The sequence below is a fragment of the Anolis carolinensis genome, chromosome 4, assembly GCF_035594765.1.
Source record: "Anolis carolinensis isolate JA03-04 chromosome 4, rAnoCar3.1.pri, whole genome shotgun sequence".
Lineage (NCBI taxonomy): Eukaryota > Metazoa > Chordata > Lepidosauria > Squamata > Dactyloidae > Anolis > Anolis carolinensis.
Genome location: NC_085844.1, coordinates 255,761,353 through 255,780,311, shown reverse-complemented (window position 1 = coordinate 255,780,311; position 18,959 = coordinate 255,761,353). Strand labels below are relative to the sequence as shown.

Here is an 18,959-nt window from a genome sequence, read left to right as displayed (position 1 = left end):
CCCTTCTTTCTCACCCCGAAGGGGACTCAGGGTGGATCACATTACACACATTTACGGCAAACATTCAATGCCATAACATAGAACAGAGACAGAGACAGACGCAGGCACCGGGCTGGCCTCGAACTCATGACGTCTTGGTCAGAGTGATTTGTTGCAGCTGGCTGCTAACCAGCCTGCACCACAGCCCGGGGATCTGACGTCGGTGGTTAGCCACTGATGACATTGGCTGGGATGCTGTTGGCGTCATCCGCACGCATCCGCTACCATACTCTTTGGCTGTTGTGATATATTCACAAGTGATGCATTCAGATCATGGTTTCCTAAGCAGCGCTCTGCAGGAACAACAACTTCACAGGCAGTTGCTTGGTGCAGAATGGTATGTCGCTGACTGTGTCTGCACTGGTGGCTTAATCCAGAACCATTCCAGAGCATTGTGGCTGAGAAGGGTCTGCTGTGGCGCAAGGCAGGTGTTATGGGCTCAAAGATGCCCCAAAGCAGCCCATCTCGGGGCAGCAGCCCTGGCAAAGTGTGGCCTGCCTGTCCAATAGTGCAAGCCCAGGATCCTTGGTCTTCCGTGAGTGGCCTTCCTGCAGACTCCGGGGCTCCCATGCTCCGCTTGAGGAACCAGTGCCCACCTTCTCCTCCATCCTGGCCTTGCTCTTCTTCTTCTTCCTCTTCCTCTCCGGCCAGATGCCTCTGTCCACTCAGAGCTTATGATTCCGGCCGGCAAGAGGGTGCTCTCCTTAATCCGGGGCTATTCTTAGCCGTGGCCCCGGGGCCGCCTTGTAGGGAACCAGGGCTGGGCGCCAGCTGCTCCACTCAGCACCTGTCGCCCTCGGATCGGGTTACTCCTTGGGGCCTCGTCCCTGGCAGGCAAGCGGACAGGCAGGCAAGGAGCCTCCTTGTGACCGGCAGCTCGTTTTCCCCACGGCGCCCTTGGCCGGACGCCAGCCCACAGGGCAGCAGAGTTTGGGGCCACGCACTCCCAAGGAGACGATCTGTTCCAGCAAAGGGAGTTCTTGGCCCGGTTCCTTGCAAAAGCAGCATCTTTTTGATGACTCTGAGACCCTCCTTGGCCCCATTGGTCTCCCAGACCCAAATGACCCACTCCCTCCTGGCAATGACCCCAATTCCCAGCAGCCCCGGCCAGAGTGACCTTTGCCCTGCCTTCCTGGACACACGGACAGTCCGCCAGCCTCTCCACCTGTGCCAAGGCCCTGCATCCAAAGGTATGTCCAGCCCCTCCCGTCCTGGGCACAATGCCACTTCTTTGGCCACACTGACCCCAACCCTAACCCTAACCCTAACCCACGTTCTTACCATGTTGGCAGGCTAAAGGCGCCCCACTGAGAGAAAGCACCGCCGACGGCAACGACGGTCCCACGGGCACTTCTCTGGGTCAGGTGGCAAATGCTCCGTCCAAGGCTTTGGCACAACATTTTATACTCGGACAGCCTGGCACGGCTCTGCCCACGCTGACCCATTGGACGCCAAGAGAGGCGGCTCTTTGCACAGCCAATGGCCTTCCTCCTCGGGTGCCGATTGGCCGGCCAGGGAGTTGACCAAATTTAGCCAGGCCACTCCTGGCTGTGTCCTGTGCAAACATGTGTGTGAGTGTGTGTGTGGGACCCTGAGGGAGAAATGCTATCCTTCGACTGGCTTGAGTGAATGGCAAGGGGCTGACGGCAGCCCCATCCTGGGAGGGGTAAAAATAGACTCTCCCCATATGGAGAAGGAGGCCTAAGGCGGTGGCTGCCTTTGGGTGGTCTCTCTCCTTGGAGGGGAGGGGTCTGCTCCCTTGACCCCCCACATTGAGGTCTCTGCAGTGGGGAGGGCCAGCGGGGGGGGGGGGGATAAGCATGCCAAGCATCTGCCCCCAGCATGCCACGCAGAGCCCCCTCCTCAGCTGCCTCCCTTGGAGCCCGACTATTCTGGGAGCCAAGCGCCCTATTTGTTGACACCGGGATCCGGTTCCCTCCACGTCCAGAATGTGGGGAGAGAAGGCTCCAGGCCTCCCGCCCCCAACATGCACACAGGCCATGGAAGGACCCCAAGGCTTCCATGGAAGGAGAGGGGGCCTCGGGGAAGGTCTTGGGTGGGGGCAGAGGCGGTTCAACCGCCAGGCCAACTAGGCAGTTGCCTGTGGCTCCATCTTGTCTCCTGCGGCCTGCCTCCGCAAGGTATTGAACTGCTTTTTCTGTTGATTTGTTGTAAAACATGATGTTTTAGTGCTTTATTTGTAAAATCTTAAAGTAATTTGATGTTTAACAGGCTTTTCCTTAATCCCTCCTTATTATCAAACATTTTCGCTTATCCAACACTTTTATTTTTCAGTGATTGGTTTGGGGGTGCCAGAATTCTGTTCGCCTACACTTGAAAATTACCTAGGGCCGACTCTGGGTGAAAATTACCATTTGCACCCACAAGACACACATTGCCAGTGGCGCCCCATTTCCAAGGCAAGGAAGCCCGTGGGATAGAATGGGAGGAGCTCAGCCATGGGTCAGGGATGCCAGAGGCATTCTTCTTCTGTGCCTCTAAGTCGCATGCTGACGTAGGGTGACCGTGGGATATCATACCGTTTCCCCTAAAATAAGACATCCCCAGAAAATAAGACCTAGTAGAGGTTTTGCTGAATTACTAAATATAAGGCCTCCACCAAAAGTAAGACCTAACAAGACCTTTCTCAGGCTGACTGAACAAAGGTGTTGGAATTCCTTTGTCCCTGAGTCATTGCCTGAATCTGGTTCTCAGAATGGGACAATAGCCCGGCAGTTTGTCTGTGCGCCCAGGTCAAGCAGAAGTCAGGGATTCCAGCATAGGATTGCTGTGAGTTTTCTGGGCTGTCTGGCCATGTTCCAGAAGGATTCTCTCCTGACGTTTCACCCACATCTATGGCAGGCATCCTCAGAGGTTGTGAGGTCTTCAAATACTCCAGCATATTTGCTAAATGTCTATTTCTGATATATATATATATATATATATATATATATATATATATATATATACACCCTGTTTCCCCTAAAATAAGACATCCCCAGAAAATAAGACCCATTAGAGGTTTTGCTGAATTACTAAATATAAGGCCTCCCCCAAAAGTAAGACCTAGCAAAGTTTTTATTTGGAAGCATGCCCGCTGAACAGAACACCAGAGCATGCAGGATCGGTAAATGTACGTACCATGGAGTGTTGTACATGGAAATAATGGTAGTAACAAGAATTCTTGATAGGACTCACAGTTTGTCTGGTTTTGCTGGTTTGTGATGACAACTACTGTACAGTATATAATAAATGTTAATTTTTTGTTCAACACTAAATATGAATTCTTCTTCATGGACACCCCGTGAAAATAAGACCTAGTGCATCTTTGGGAGCAAAATTTAATCTAAGACACTGTCTTATTTTCAGGGAAACACGGTAGAGGGTTTTTCTTGGGCAAGGAACTCTCAGGGGGTGTTGTGCCCTTTCCTGTCCATGAAATCCTCTATTTACTCAAATCTAACGCTCGCCCCCTTTTTGGCTCAACAGCCTTGCCATAATTAGGCAGCGTATCAGAATGGCGTGAAACAGCCCCCCGAGTGCCGAGCCAAAGCCAAAGGGAAGGGGCTTCAAGCGCCCCCGGGGCTCCTCCGCGAGCGGCCTCATCTCCACTCCAACGGCCAGGGCTCAAGGCTGAGTCGTCCTGGCGTTTGTGGTTTGGGGAGGCACCTGCATGCACACCTTTTTGTGCAAATGTTGCTGCTCTGCAATATGTTCATCAGCAAATACTTTTTTTGATTTCACAGTTTTGAAAACTGAGGTGCGCGTTAGATTTGATGGCGCATTAGACTCAAGTAATACGGTACAACCCTACGGCACCTGGGATTCGCCGACAGCAGGACTCCTGGCTTTGGGGAAGCTGCTTTCAAGATTTATTTATTATTTACTACAACATTTATACCCCACCTTTCTCACCCTTGAAGGGGGACTCCGGGGATTGCCCCTCCCAGCATCCCCCAGGAGCTGGCCATCCAAAAAGACTCCCATCCATCCCTAGCCTACAGTAATTGAGGGAAAGGGACCACAGCCAGGCTTTGTGTGGGTCTGGGCCTTCAAGTTCCCTCTTGATTTATTGGAACTCCATGCATTTCAGTGAGTTTTCCTAGGCCAGGGAGACCTAGAGTTGGTTTGGCCAGTCCCTTCCTTTGACTTGCAGTCTACAATTCCCTGGTGGTCTCCCATCCAATTATGAACCAGGGCTGAACCCGGTTAGCTTCCCAGACCAGGCAGGTGCTTTTGGGGTATCAATTATTTATTTATTTACAGCATTTCTATCCCACCCTTCTTTCTCACCCCGAAGGGGACTCAGGGCGGATCACATGACACATATAGGCAAACATTCAATGCCTTTTAACATAGAACAAAGACAAGACAAACACAGGCTCATGACCTCCTGGTCAGGGTGATTCATTGCAGCTGGTTTCAGCTGGCTTGCTCTCCAGCCTGCACCACAGCCCGGTTTTGTGTGTTGGCGACAGCCCTATGAATTTCATCCAGGGAGTGGATTTCCTTCCTCTGAAAGATCACCCAGGGAACCCACCAGGGCTGAACCAGGATCAGACGGGATCTGGTGCCTTTGGGGTGCGGGATCAGATGATTGGACCCAAGAAGACACCAGCCTGTTCTTGTAAATTTGGGGGGCAATGACCCCTGGCAGTGGCTGAAAATGGATGGAGATGCTGACCTGTCTCTCTCTCCTTGCAGCCTTTGTGGGTTGGGTTGTGCTCCTCAAGTTGCTTCTTCATTCCTTCCTGTTTCAAGTATGGAGTGGAAGGCAAAAGTGACTTTTCTTGTGACTCCTTTCCTAATCCAGACAGGGATGAAACCTGGTTCATGGCTGCCACATTACGTTTTGGTGGAACAAACCCGGCCCTGGTTTGGCTCAGCGTCAGGACCGCCATTGTGCTTCTTTGCTTTGAGTCCTGCTCCGGAACCGAACCCCATGCCGTGTCTCACGGATCGCTCAGAACTGCTGGAACTTGACATCATTCCCGAACTTGGTTCAAAACCTGCAGGGAAAGCAAGAAAACAGCATCGCAATGGAGGGTTTGCCTTTTGCCAGAGACTAATAACAACCAAGACCGATCTGAAAACAGGTCTTGAAACCAATGCAGCCAGGCTTTGAAGCTACAAAGCCATTCAAAGCTGATCAAGGTGGCCAATTGCAACATTTGCCTCCAACAGGCAAGAGTTCTTTCTTTCTCCCACCCTGGGCTTTCCACAGATATATGAACCCCACTTGCCCCGTTTCTAACAGACCTCACAACTTCTGAGGTCATTTCTGTGGGTGAAATGTCAGGAGGGAATGCTTCTGGAACATGGCCAGGCAGCCCAGAAAACTCACAGCAACTCAGTGGAAATAGTATTTATTTTTTATGCTGCTTGAAAAGATGGGTCTCTGTACCGAAGCAAGGCCAGCATTCATTCCGGTGCGTTTGGGGATTGAGGCTCTCTGGACGGCACACGGATTGTATGTGGACGTGGGACTTATTAGACTTATTATGCATGGGCTGTGCATTGGTTATACCAGAAACTGCGCTTCTTTGGCCTCCCCAATCCTGCCCTCATTACATATGGGCGGCGCATTCCTTTTTCCTATGCAATTCGGCTGCTGATGGCCCTGCAATCTTCTCGGAGATCTCGGTGACCTTTAAGTCTTGCAAAGGCCAGCCACTGATTTTCCTGTTTCCCGGCTCCTTTTGCGACCTGATCCTGGCCTTTTGGTTTTGGTGAAGAGGCCGAAGAGAAGGCTCGGGAAGGCTCCTGAGGGACAGGGGCAGGTGCTCCCCCCTATTAATAGAAGGCCTGCTTAAGAAAGAAAACCTGCTGATGAGGAAGACGAGGAGGAAGACGAGGAGGAGGAGGAGGAGGAGGAGGTGGGCGCCGCTGGCTAAATAAGGCCCAGACGGATCTGGATCGGGGAGGGTGTCAAGACCCAGGCTGCAGAGCACCAATAACCATACACAGAGGCCAGAATCTATCTAATAACTTTATTGTGGAAATATATAAAGTTAATAAAAACAAGTGTAGAAAATAGTCCAGAAGTAGACCTTTCAGGAAAGGTCAAAATTAGTCCAAAGAAACAATGTCCAATATGAAATATTAAGGTCCAAAGTTGTAATCCAATAACCGAAACACTCACTTTGCCAAGCAAAGTGAGGGGAGATGACAAGGTCCTTTAGTCCATAAAACTTAAGCAAGGCTGGGAAGTAAACTTGATTCTTGGAACACTAGGCTTAATTCAAGGCAACAAGAAACGAGGAGCAAGAACAGGATCCGTGGTAAATTCGTGGCGAGGTCCGGAAGGCAAGGCAAGGTCCGTGGAGCAAGGCAAGGTCCTGGGAAGCAAGGCAAGGCTGGAAACGGGAGCAAAGGACTTGGACACGGGAGTGGCGTAGTCCACACACAACCTACTCCCGAAGCTGACGAATTGACTCCGCAAGATTCCTACGTGGGCAAAACACCTAAATAGGGTCTCGTTTTCCCGCCAAAGAACAATTCTCTGGGGAACCAGAACCGAAAGCCATTCTCTGTGTCCAGATGCATGACTCCCTAAAGTTTCCCATGGGAAGCAGGCTTAATCAGCTGAATGCCTGGCAGCAATCCTCGCGCTCCTGCGAGACGCCTCCTGAGCGCCTTTCTGTTGTTTATAATAATCACGGCGAGAAAATGGGGGAGATTTCGGCTCAAGGCTTGTTTGGCAGACTTCTGGAAGGCAAATCTCCTGCAGGTGCAAGGGCTCCAATTCTGGCTGAAAAAGCTCCAATTCTGGCTGAAACGGTGGGAAACCGAAGTTTTCCTCTTCATCTGTCACAACAGTGCTAGGAACGGGACTACATGGCCCATGAGTCATCACAGAGGGGGCTTCTCCCTCAGAGACCCACAGGACCACAAGGTGCCAAAGACCCCTCTGTTATTATTGTTAGCATTAGTAGTAGCAGCAGTAGCACAGCCCCACAAGGCGCGTGGGAAGGGGCTGGCCTTTAGAGACCCCATGAAAAAGGAAGGGAGGGGGAGCTGAGAGATGCACTCTGCACATGCTCAGAAGCCATAGTTCTAATGTAGCTTTAGGGTTTGCCTTTGGGCATCTCATCCAGGAAAGGCTGTGGGCAAGAATATACACTCTGCTGTGAGCAAAAGGCACTCGGGGGGCTTTTCTGATGCAGGCAGTTACGAATAGAAAGGTTCTGTAGGTTTGTTCTTAAGTTGTTTGTCAGTCTTAAGTGTAACTCCAGATATATATATATACACACACACACACACAGACACACATATATACACATACACACACACACACACGTTTGCATAGGGAAGCGTTGACATTCCTGTTTCCTTTGCTTTCTGTGTCCATCACTTTCCCTCCTTGTGATCACTGGGTTTTGGAAAATGTGTCTTGTTGTGGAAACAAGAACTGGGGATAAAACTCCAATGGAGACCCCTTTCCTCTCATTTATTTATTTAGTGTGTCATAAGAAAATTGAGGATACAGTTGTAATGTATTTAAAAACACATGTCATTCGACCAGAAGCTAGGACTGGAGTGTTTCTGGTGTGGCTGTGAGAAGGTCCTCTGTTGTGCATGTGGCCGGGCTCAGGCTGCATTGTAGCAAGTGCTCTGTGGTGTGCTCTCCTCCACACTCGCATGTTGTGAACTCCACTCTGTGGCCCATTTCTTAAGGTGGGCTCTGCATCTCGTGGTGCCACAGCGCAGTCTGTTCAGCACCTTCCCCGTCGCCCAGTCTTCTGCGCACCCAGGAAGGAGTCTCTCATCCGGTATCAGCCGCCGATTGAGGCTCCGGGTTTTCGGCTGCCACTTTTGGACTCTCACTTGCTGTGGATCTTAGGAAGCTAAGGCATTGGCATGCTGGCTGATAGCCGATCAGAGGATGGCTAAGCAGTGTTTTTCCAGTGGTGTTGGGCGTAGGCATCCTGTGATGATGTGGCATGTCCCACTAAGAGCCACGTCTACTGTGTTCATGTGGCGAGATGTATTCCACACTGGGCATGCGTATTCAGAAGCAGAGCGGCCAAGCGCAATCACCGAGGTCTTCACTGTATCCGATTGTGATCCCCAGGTTGTGCAAGTCCGCTTTCGTACAATATTATTTCTAGCACCCACTTTTTGCTTGATAGTCAAGCAGTGCTTCTTGTAAGTCAGGGCACGGTCCAGAGTGACTCCCAGGTGTGTTGTTGTGCTGCAATGATGCTCCAGTGGGATTCCTTCCCAGGTCATGCTCAGAGCTTGAGATGCTTGTCTGTTCTTAAGGTGAAAAGCACACGCCTGTGTTTGAGGTGGATTAGGAACCAGCTGGTTTTCCCTGTCAAAGGCAGGAAGAGCACCTCAAACTTTAAAGAGCTTCTGTTCACCCATTTCAAAGCTCCCTGCTTCAGCAGTGATGGCACAATCGTCAGCATAGATGAAACTTTTTGTGCTTAATTAATTCATTATTTATTTACTACACAGAACCCCTTTTGCAAAGTGCATTAAAGCACTGAGCTGGAGACTGAAAGGTCCCAGATTCAAATCCCGGGAGCGGAATGAGCGCCTGCTGTTAGCCCCAGCTCCTGCCAACCTAGCAGTTCAAAAACATGCAAATGTGAGTAGATCAATAGGTACTGCTCCGGCGGGAAGGTAACGGCGCTCCATGCAGTCCTGCCAATGGCCACATGTCCTTGGGGGTGTCTATGGACAACGCCGGCTCTTTGGCTTAGAAATGGAGATGAGCACCAACCCCCAGAGTGTGAGTAGATCAATAGGTACTGCTCCGGCGGGAAGGTAACGGCGCTCCATGCAGTCATGCCAATGGCCACATGTCCTTGGGGGTGTCTATGGACAACGCCGGCTCTTTGGCTTAGAAATGGAGATGAGCACCAACCCCCAGAGTGTGAGTAGATCAATAGGTACTGCTCCGGCGGGAAGGTAACGGCGCTCCATGCAGTCATGCCAATGGCCACATGTCCTTGGGGGTGTCTATGGACAACGCCGGCTCTTTGGCTTAGAAATGGAGATGAGCACCAACCCCCAGAGTGTGAGTAGATCAATAGGTACTGCTCCGGCGGGAAGGTAACGGCGCTCCATGCAGTCCTGCCAATGGCCACATGTCCTTGGGGGTGTCTATGGACAACGCCGGCTCTTTGGCTTAGAAATGGAGATGAGCACCAACCCCCAGAGTGTGAGTAGATCAATAGGTACTGCTCCGGCGGGAAGGTAACGGCGCTCCATGCAGTCATGCCAATGGCCACATGTCCTTGGGGGTGTCTATGGACAACGCCGGCTCTTTGGCTTAGAAATGGAGATGAGCACCAACCCCCAGAGTGTGAGTAGATCAATAGGTACTGCTCCGGCGGGAAGGTAACGGCGCTCCATGCAGTCATGCCAATGGCCACATGTCCTTGGGGGTGTCTATGGACAACGCCGGCTCTTTGGCTTAGAAATGGAGATGAGCCCCAACCCCCAGAGTGTGAGTAGATCAATAGGTACCGCTCCGGCGGGAAGGTAACGGCGCTCCATGCAGTCATGCCAATGGCCACATGTCCTTGGGGGTGTCTATGGACAATGCCGGCTCTTTGGCTTAGAAATGGAGATGAGCCCCAACCCCCAGAGTGTGAGTAGATCAATAGGTACCGCTCCGGCGGGAAGGTAACGGCGCTCCATGCAGTCATGCCAATGGCCACATGTCCTTGGGGGTGTCTATGGACAACGCCGGCTCTTTGGCTTAGAAATGGAGATGAGCCCCAACCCCCAGAGTGTGAGTAGATCAATAGGTACTGCTCCGGCGGGAAGGTAACGGCGCTCCATGCAGTCCTGCCAATGGCCACATGTCCTTGGGGGTGTCTATGGACAATGCCGGCTCTTTGGCTTAGAAATGGAGATGAGCCCCAACCCCCAGAGTGTGAGTAGATCAATAGGTACCGCTCCGGCGGGAAGGTGACGGCGCTCCATGCAGTCCTGCCAATGGCCACATGTCCTTGGGGGTGTCTATGGACAACGCCGGCTCTTTGGCTTAGAAATGGAGATGAGCACCAACCCCCAGAGTGTGAGTAGATCAATAGGTACTGCTCCGGCGGGAAGGTAACGGCGCTCCATGCAGTCCTGCCAATGGCCACATGTCCTTGGGTGTGTCTATGGACAACGCCGGCTCTTTGGCTTAGAAATGGAGATGAGCACCAACCCCCAGAGTGTGAGTAGATCAATAGGTACTGCTCCGGCGGGAAGGTAACGGCGCTCCATGCAGTCATGCCAATGGCCACATGAGCTTCGAGGTGTCTACGGACAACGCCGGCTCTTTGGCTTAGAAATGGAGATGAGCCCCAACCCCCAGAGTCAGACACGACTGGACTTAACGTCAGGGGAAACCTTGACCTTTACCTACACTTATATCCCGCCCTTCTCACCCCAAAAGAGGGGCTCAGGGCGGCCTTACAAAAAGGCAGCCATTTGATGCCATACATATACAGACATACAGTAAAAAATAAACATATACATGTCTGTGAGAAGGGCTGTTCACCAGTGGAACTCTCTCTCTCTCTCTCTCTCTCTTCCCAGCGTGGAGTGCGCTGGAGGGAGGCTCCTTCTGGGGAGGCTTTGAAGCAGAGGCTGGATGACCATCAGTTTGGGGGGGGGGGGCTTTGAATTTATTTATTTATTTATGTACAGCATTTATCTTCCGCCCTTCTTTCTCACCCCGAAGGGGACTCAGGGCGGATCACATGACACAGATAGGCAAACATTCAATGCCTTTTTAACAGAGAACAAAGACAAGACAAACATAAGCTCCGAGCGGGCCTCGAACTCATGACCTCCTGGTCAGAGTGATTCCTTGCAGTTAATTGCAGCTGGCTTGCTCTCCCGTCTGCGCCACAGCCCCGGCTGCTTCCCTGCTTCTTGGCAGAATGGGGTTGGACTAGATGGCCCACCGGGGTCTTCCAACTCGGGGATCCTCGGATTTAAACCAAAAATCAACAGCAATATTAATAGGTTCTTTTCTCAGGCCCTCCTCTCCCTCACCATCCTTCCCTCCTTCCCTCCTTCTTTCCCTTTCCTTTCCACCCTTTCGTCCTTCTTTCCTTCCTTCTCTTTTCTCTTTCCTTCCTTCTCTCTTTCTCCTTCCCTCCCTCCTTCCCTTCCACCCTTTCGTCCTTCTTTCCTCCCTTTTGCCTTTCCTTCCTCCTTCCCTCCCTCTTCAATCCTTTCCTTCAACCTTTTAATCCTTCCTCCCCTCTTTCCTCCCTCTTTCTCCTTCCTTCCTTCCCTTATGTCTCCCATTCCTTCTCTCTTTCGTCCCTTCCATCCATCTCACACAGCCTCTGAGGATGCCTGCCACAGATGTGGGCGAAACGTCAGGAGAGAATACTTCTGGAACATGGCCACACAGCCCGGAAAACTCACAGCAACTCAACCATCCATCCATTCTTCTTTTCCTCCTTCCTTCCTTCCTCCTCTTTGGTCTTTCTTTTCTTCTCTCCTTCCTTTCTTCCCTCCCCAGTTCGGCGAAAGCTTTAGCTATTAAAGCCTATTCTGTCCGCACGGAGGCATGGATGCGGTTTGGCCCCGCGTTAACTGCCCAGAGCAAAGGGAGAAGGGGAGGGGGGGGGGATGCTGTGGAAGGCAGGGAGGGGGGGGCTTGTGCTCCGCGCCTGCGCAGACAGAGAGAGAGAGGGAGGGGGCCTCGGCCGGCAAAGGCGGAGAAAGAGAGAGAGAGAAGGAAGGAAGGAAGGAGAGAAAGGCCGAAGCGGAGGAAGGAAGGAAGGACGGAAAGAACGAAGGAAGGTGGGCAGGTAAAGACCCCCCCCCCCCGCTTTATTTTGGCATCCATCCCCCCTTCATGAGACCCCCATTGAGGCGGAGCCTTCCCCTTTCCCCCCTCTGGGCATGTGCAGAGTGCAGCCTCGGGCACAGTGACGTAGGCGCCCCAATTCCTGCGGGGGGGGGGAGGGAGGAGAGAGGTGCCAGGCCCCTCCCCTCCCGTGGGCGTGGCCAGGCCCCTCACCTGTCTCCCGGCCCGGTCTCACCTGTCTGTCTCCCGGCGGCGCCCACAGACGAGGAGGAGACGGACAGGAAGCCGTCGGAGCCCCCTCCCAGGGTCAGTCTTGGGCCCCAGGCCCTCTGGAGATGATTGGCAGGGGCCTGGGCCAACTTCGGCCCTCCCGCCAGGGGTTTGGGACTTCAACTCCCACCATCCCTAACGGCCGGTGGAAGTCGGAGTGCAAAACCCCTGAAGCAGAAAGGGAGGGAAGATGGGAAGTGTCTGGATCCCGAAAGGGTTGGCCTTGGTCAGGGTGAGATGGGGGGCAGGAGCGGGAAGGAGCCCCCCTGGGACCCTGGATTGCCCACTCCTGGGACATCATCTAGGCCTGAGTCTGTTTGGGGGCAGAAGCAGGGACCCCCTTCCTCCCAGACCCTTCCTTCTCAAGAGAAGAAGACCCAGAAGACCCCTCGGAGCCTCCTCACAGGGTCAGTCTTGGGCAGGGGTCCCCAAACTTTTTAAACAGGGGGCCAGTTCACAATCCTTCGGACCATTGGAGGGCCGGACTATAGTTGACCACCGAGCAATAATAATAATAATAATAACAACAACAACCGCAATAATAATAAAAAGAGGGTTGGAAGAGAACCTTTGGGCCATTGAGTCCAATCCCCTTCTGCCTTTGTGCACCAAAAGCACAAGCAAAGCACCCCTGACAGATGGCCACCCAGCCTCAATGTTAATAATAATAGTAATAATAATAATAATAATAATAATAATAATAATAATAATAAAGAGGGTTGGAAGAGACCTCTTGGGCCATTTAGTCCAACCCCCTTCAGCCTCGTGCATCAAAAGCACAAGCAAAGCACCCCTGACAGATGGCCACCCAGCCTCAATGCTAATAATAATAATAATAATAATAATAATAATAATAATAATAATAATAAAAGAGGGTTGGAAGAGACCCCTTGGGCCATGGAGTCCAATCCCCTTCTGCCTTTGTGCACCGAAAGCACAAGCAAAGCACCCCTGACAGATGGCCACCCAGCCTCAATGTTAATAAAATAATAATAATAATAATAATAATAATAATAATAATAATAATAATAATAATGAGGGTTTTACTGTGGGGGCCGGATAAATGGCTTCGGTGGGCCGCATCCGGCCCCCGGGCCTTAGTTTGGGGACCCCTGGTCTTGGGCATGGCATGGTCAGTGTGGAGATGCTTGGCACGGGCCTAATCATAATAATAATAATTATTATTATTATTATTTTTGACAAAATTACGATCTGCCAACTGCAAAAGGCCACCCTGCTGGGATCTGCGCGCATCATCCGAAAATACATCACACAGTCCTACCGTGTTTCCCCGAAAATAAGACAGTGTCTTATATTAATTTTTGCTCCCAAAGATGCTCTAGGTCTTATTTTCAGGGGATGTCTTATTTTTCCATGAAGAAGAATTCACATTTATTGTTGAACAAAAAAATGAACATTTATTATATACTGGCCAGTAGTTGTCATCACAAACCAGCATAACCAGACAAACTGTGAATCCTATCAAGAATTTCTTGTTACTACCAATATTTCCATGGACAACGGGTATGTACATTTACGGATCCTGCATGCTCTGTTGTTCTGTTTGGCGGGCATAATTCCAAACAAAACCTTTGCTAGGTCTTACTTTCGGGGGAGGCCTTATATTTAGCAATTCAGCAAAACCTCGACTAGGTCTTATTTTCTGAGGATGTCTTATTTTAGGGGAAACACGGTAGACACTTGGGAAGTGTTCGACTTGTGATTTTGTGAAACGAAATCCAGCATGTCTATCTTGTTTGCTGTGTCATACAACGTCGTTGTGTCAATAATAATAATAATAATAATAATAATAATAGTAATACAGTAGAGTCTCACTTATCCAAGCTAAACGGACCGGCAGAAGCTTGGATAAGCGAATATCTTGGATAATAAGGAGGGATTAAGGAAATGCCATTTAAACATCCAATTAGGTGATGATTTTACAAATTACGCAGCAAAACATCGTGTTATACAACAAATTTGACAGAAAATGTAGTTCAATACGCAGTAATGTGATGTTGTAATTACTGTATTTACAAATTTAGCACCAAAATATCACGATATATTGAAAACATTGACTACCAAAATGGCTTGGATAATCCAGAAACTTGGATAAGCAAGGCTTGGATAAGTGAGACTCTACTGTAATAATAATAATAAATCTTTATTTATACCCTGCCACCATCTCCCTACACACCTGGCCAACTCTGAAGTCCCAAACACCTGGAGGAAAAGCCCAAGTTTGCCCAGGCCTGGTCTACACGGACCACCTCTTGCTGAATGTGTTGTGGAATCCTTTCCTGGCCAACATCACAGGGTTGCTGTGAGTTTTCTGGGCTGTCTGGCCATGTTCAAAATGCATTCTCTCCTGACGTTCTGCCTGCATCTATGGCAGGCATCCTCAGAGGTTGTGAAGTCTGTTGGAAACTAGGCAAGTGGGGTTTATATATCTGTGGAATGATGCCTGTAGGCCGGGGGGGGGGGGGGGGGGGGAGGGGTCAAACCCCCCTCCCCGAAATTTTTCAGATTAAAAAAAAACCCTGGTTTTGTCATGAATTTTATCTGGTTAACCAAATCCCCATGCTAAGTCTATGAGATGCAAAAAATTAAGTCCCTCCAGGCACTATCTCAAGCAGATATTGACAGGCCTGTAGCGGGGGGGGGGGGGGGGGGGGAGTAAGGGGTTCAACCCCCCCCCCCCATAATCTTCAAATCCCCTCCCAATTTTTTTTCTGGCTATGGCCCCGATTGCAGGCAAGCGTTAGTGTTGTAATTAATCACCTTGATTAGCACTGAAAGGCCTTGCCAGCTTCATGTCCTGGCAAGGCCATTAGTGCCAGTCACAACACTCACACTGGCCTCCAACAAGCAAGAGTTCTTTCTCCCACCCTGGACATCATTCCACAGGGATATAAATCCTAGCCTAGGATTCCCCCCAGGCAGGAAGCAGCCGGGCTTTGAAGCTGCAAGGCCATTCAATGCTAATCAAGCTGGCCAACTACAACACTCACACTGGCCTCCAACAGACAAGAGTTCTTTTTTTCTCCCACCCTGGACCTTCCACTGGTATATAACCCCCTCCACTTGCTTAGTTTTCCACCATCCCCCATGACCTCTGAGGATGCCTGCCATGGATGTGGGTGAAACGTCAGGAGAGAATGCTTCTGGAACATGGTGAAGCACAGCCACCCCATCTCACGCGGCCTCCCAGCAACCCTGGCAAGAAGTGTCAGCCTGCTCCTTGGCCCCTTTCCTGCGTTTTGCCTCCCAGTCCAGGCTTTGTATTTCTTAGTCAGATGTGAATTTGTTTCTCATTTGTTAGCTAAATGCAAAAGAGTTTATCGCTATCTTTGAACGCATTCTGGAAGACAGCATTTGGAAAAGTAATGTTTTTCACCTTCTAAAAAACCCTGACATAATCCATGCCTTATTGTATTTGAAGACCCTTTTGATGACTCTAAGATGCCTTCAAACTCTACTTTTGGGGGGAAAGGCAGGTTGGAAGTATAAATGGTTTTGCATACATAATAACAACAGAAAGAATGGTCACAATGTCATCTCATTGCTGTGCAGGCTGGATCTACGTTGCCACATAGTGGTTAAAAAGCATTTGCACAATCCAAACTTGTGCACCTGTTGCACCTGTGCCTTGGGCATTCAGGTTTGGTCACAGTAGCCCACACTCTGCTTGCATCCTGAATAGATTGCTGCAACACACTCTACGTGGGGCTGCCTTTGAAGACTGTTTGGAAGCTCCAAACGGTCCAACGGGCAGCGTACACGGAGCAAACACTTGGAAAGGAGTTGTTCTGCTCCAAAAACTTTGCTGTTTTGTGGCTACCACAAACTTGAATTGGTTGAGACTTGAGGAGGGATCTATAGAAAAATGTGCTGCAGGGTGTCCCACAAAGATCAAAGTTTGGGCAGTTGAACTTTCCCCCATGTTTTGATGATAGAACCAGTTAGGAAATGACATGTACCTACCTGTATTGGGAGTTCTCCTGGACTCATCGTTGAGTCTGGAATGACAGGGCAGCATTTGCACAACTAAACCTTGTGCGCCAATTGTGCCCATACCTTGGGAAGCCAGACTTGGCCATGGTGATCCACACAATTGTTACACCCCGAATAGACTACTGCAGCACGCTCTACATAGGGTTGCCTGCTCTACATAGGGTTGCCTTTGAAGACTAATAGTCTTCAAGTAGTGCAATGGGCGGCAGCCAGGTTGCGCACTGGAACATAGAATTTGTGTAATGGGACTTTCATCTATATACATAAAAGGGTAATGAAATTTCGGCCTAGGTCAAAACAACAAAACTACACATCCCAGAAACACTAAACTTGGCAGCACAACCCCTCATCCATGCCTCTACGTTCATACAACAAAAAGGAAATTAAAATAAAGTCCTAATGAGAGGGAGAGGAATAATTGTTTTTATCAAATTGCTGCCAGTTAGAAGGCTAAGCTCCGCCCACTTGGTCTCCTAGCAACCCACTCAGCCCAGGGGACAGGCAGAGTTAGGCCTCACTTAAGCCTCTTTCACATTGCCTATAAGATACAGATTATCGGATTTTAGCTGGATTATATGGCAGTGTAGACTCAAGGCCCTTCAACACAGCTATATAACCCATTTATAATGGACTTAATGTCAGGGGAAAACCTTGACCCTTTACCTTAACTACCACCAATTCCTCAATACTTTATTTCCCATATCACCATACTTCGCCACAGCAACGTGTGGCCGGGCACAGCTAGTATATATATAAAAGGGTAATGAAATTTTGGCCTAGGACAAAACAACAAAACTACACATCCCAGAAACACTAAACTTGGCAGCACAACCCCTCATCCATGCCTCTACGTTCATACAACAAAAAGAAAAGAAAAATAAAGTCCTAATTAGAGGGAGAGGAATAATTGCTTTTATCCCATTGCTGCCAGTTAGAAGGCTAAGCTCCGCCCACTTGGTCTCCTAGCAACCCACTCAGCCCAGGGGACAGGCAGAGTTAGACCTCACTTAGGCCTATAAAATACAGATTATGAGATTTGAACTGGATTATATGGCAGTGTAGACTGAAGGCCCTTCCACACAGCTATATAACCCATTTATAATCTTATATTATCTGCTTTGAACTGGATTATCTTGACTCCACACTGCCATATAATCCACTTCAGTGTGCAGTCGGACACGACTGGACTTAACGTCAGGGGAAAACCTTTACCCTTGACCTTAACTACCACCAATTCCTCAATACTTTATTTCCCAGACCACCAGACTTTGCTACAGCTAGTGCTTTATAAGTGAGTTAAATATAATAATACCTGCTATAGAACTCTAATTGTTGTTGTTGTTGTTTATTTATACTCCACTTTTTCTCTCCACAAGGATATTCTAAATACAAATAGTATTTAAAGTCTCAAATCAACTTCGATCCATGGATCCATCCCAGATCCATGATGGTTAATGCTACTGTTCTCCAACTTCATTAAAGATGATGTTCCCGGGGCTTTGGGCATTGTTGTGTTTGCCATTTGATGGCCCTTTTGGCCTCCTTTTTTGCAGGCAGTGAAACCCGGTCCAAAACTGCCACTCATTATGCTTGACGTCATCTGTTGACGGTTATTGACGGCCCCAGGCACGTTCTTTCTCGGCTCATTATTATCTATTCAAAAGGTCCTTTCCCCTAAAAAACAACACCCGTGTTTTGAGTATCTAGCAAGAGGTCAGGGAAAAGGTTGGAAATAGCAACCTCCTTCAAGCCTCCACTAGCTATTTGTTTGTATATACAGTAATTCAGATTTCTTACTGTATTGTTTATGTGTGTTTTGGCGTGTTTGGTATGCGGTTTTTCTGAACTCTTTGTTGTAGGACGGGTTGCGGACCAAGTGATCAGAACTGAGATTTTTCAGGACTCAGACTCCATTGTGTTGTCGAAGGCTTTCATGGCCGGGATCACAGGGTTGTTGTCTGTTTTCCGGGCTGTGTGGCCATGTTCCATAAGCAGCATTCTCTCCTGACGTTTCACCCACATCTATGGCAGGCATCCTCAGGTCCCTTCCTTTTCACCCCCAGCCGCTTAAGCGGCTGGGGGTGAAAAGGAAGGGACCTGAGGATGCCTGCCATAGATGTGGGTGAAACGTCAGGAGAGAATGCTGCTTACAGACAACCCTCAGACTCCATTCTTTTTGTTTCTTTTTGTTTGCTTTCAGACGCCAGTAGAACAGTATGCTTAGAGACCTCAGTAGAAGTATATGTAGGCATTTAGAAGTTAGTTGAAATAGTCTACAGTTTTATTAGACTCTCAAAACAGAGAGATGCTTAGACTGTTGATTCTAAAAAAGATGTCCCGTGTTACCTGCACAGAGAAACTACTTCAAATCCTATCTGTCACTGGATTGATATGCAAAGTCCCTGTATGCTGAATACATGAAGTTTGTGAGTAAACCCAATATAATAATAATAATAATAATAAAACTTTATTTATACCCCGCCACCATCTCCCCAACGGGGACTCGGGGCGGCTAACATAGGGCCATGCCCAGAGCAATACAATATAATAAAATATAAAAACAACATATCATAGCACCATTCAAAATACAATCTATATATATAAGAGAGTGATGGAATCCCGGCGACCCACAAAACAACAAAACTACAGGCCCCCCAACCTCGAAATTTGACAACACAACCCATCATCCACGCCTCTAGGTTGATACAACAAAAAGAAAAGAATAATAAAGTCCTAATTAGAGAGAGAGGGATAATTGCTTTTATCCAATTGCTGCCAGTTAGAAGGCTAAGCTCCTCCAACTTGGTCTCCTAGCAACCCAAAATAATAATAATAATAAACACTAAAAAATTAATACAAT

The 18,959-nt window shown here is 49.2% G+C and overlaps 2 protein-coding genes across 6 annotated transcripts in view; one reads left to right on the top strand and one right to left on the bottom strand.

Annotated features, from left to right (window-relative positions):
* Positions 1–1,430, bottom strand: part of tnnc2 (troponin C2, fast skeletal type) — a 16,085-nt gene extending 14,655 nt beyond the window's left edge. The window contains exon 1 of one of the 2 annotated variants that reach the window (XM_062979273.1): positions 1,321–1,430. In XM_062979273.1, coding sequence (XP_062835343.1) covers positions 1,321–1,323 — 3 coding nt within the window. In that variant the 5' untranslated portion in view covers positions 1,324–1,430. Of the gene's footprint in view, positions 1–635; positions 745–1,320 lie in introns of those variants that run through there. The other variant, XM_062979272.1, reaches the window with a different exon arrangement.
* A 574-nt stretch (positions 1,431–2,004) lies between these two features.
* The window catches only part of snx21 (sorting nexin family member 21), a 43,241-nt gene continuing 26,286 nt past the window's right edge, over positions 2,005–18,959 (top strand). The window contains exon 1 of one of the 4 annotated variants that reach the window (XM_062979266.1): positions 2,005–2,180. Coding sequence is in view for 1 of the 4 variants with exons in the window: in XM_062979263.1 (XP_062835333.1) it covers positions 11,635–11,808 (174 nt within the window). In the remaining 3 variants the exon portion in view is untranslated. Of the gene's footprint in view, positions 2,181–11,619; positions 11,817–12,009; positions 12,122–18,959 lie in introns of those variants that run through there. The other 3 variants (XM_062979263.1, XM_062979264.1, XM_062979265.1) reach the window with 3 other exon arrangements.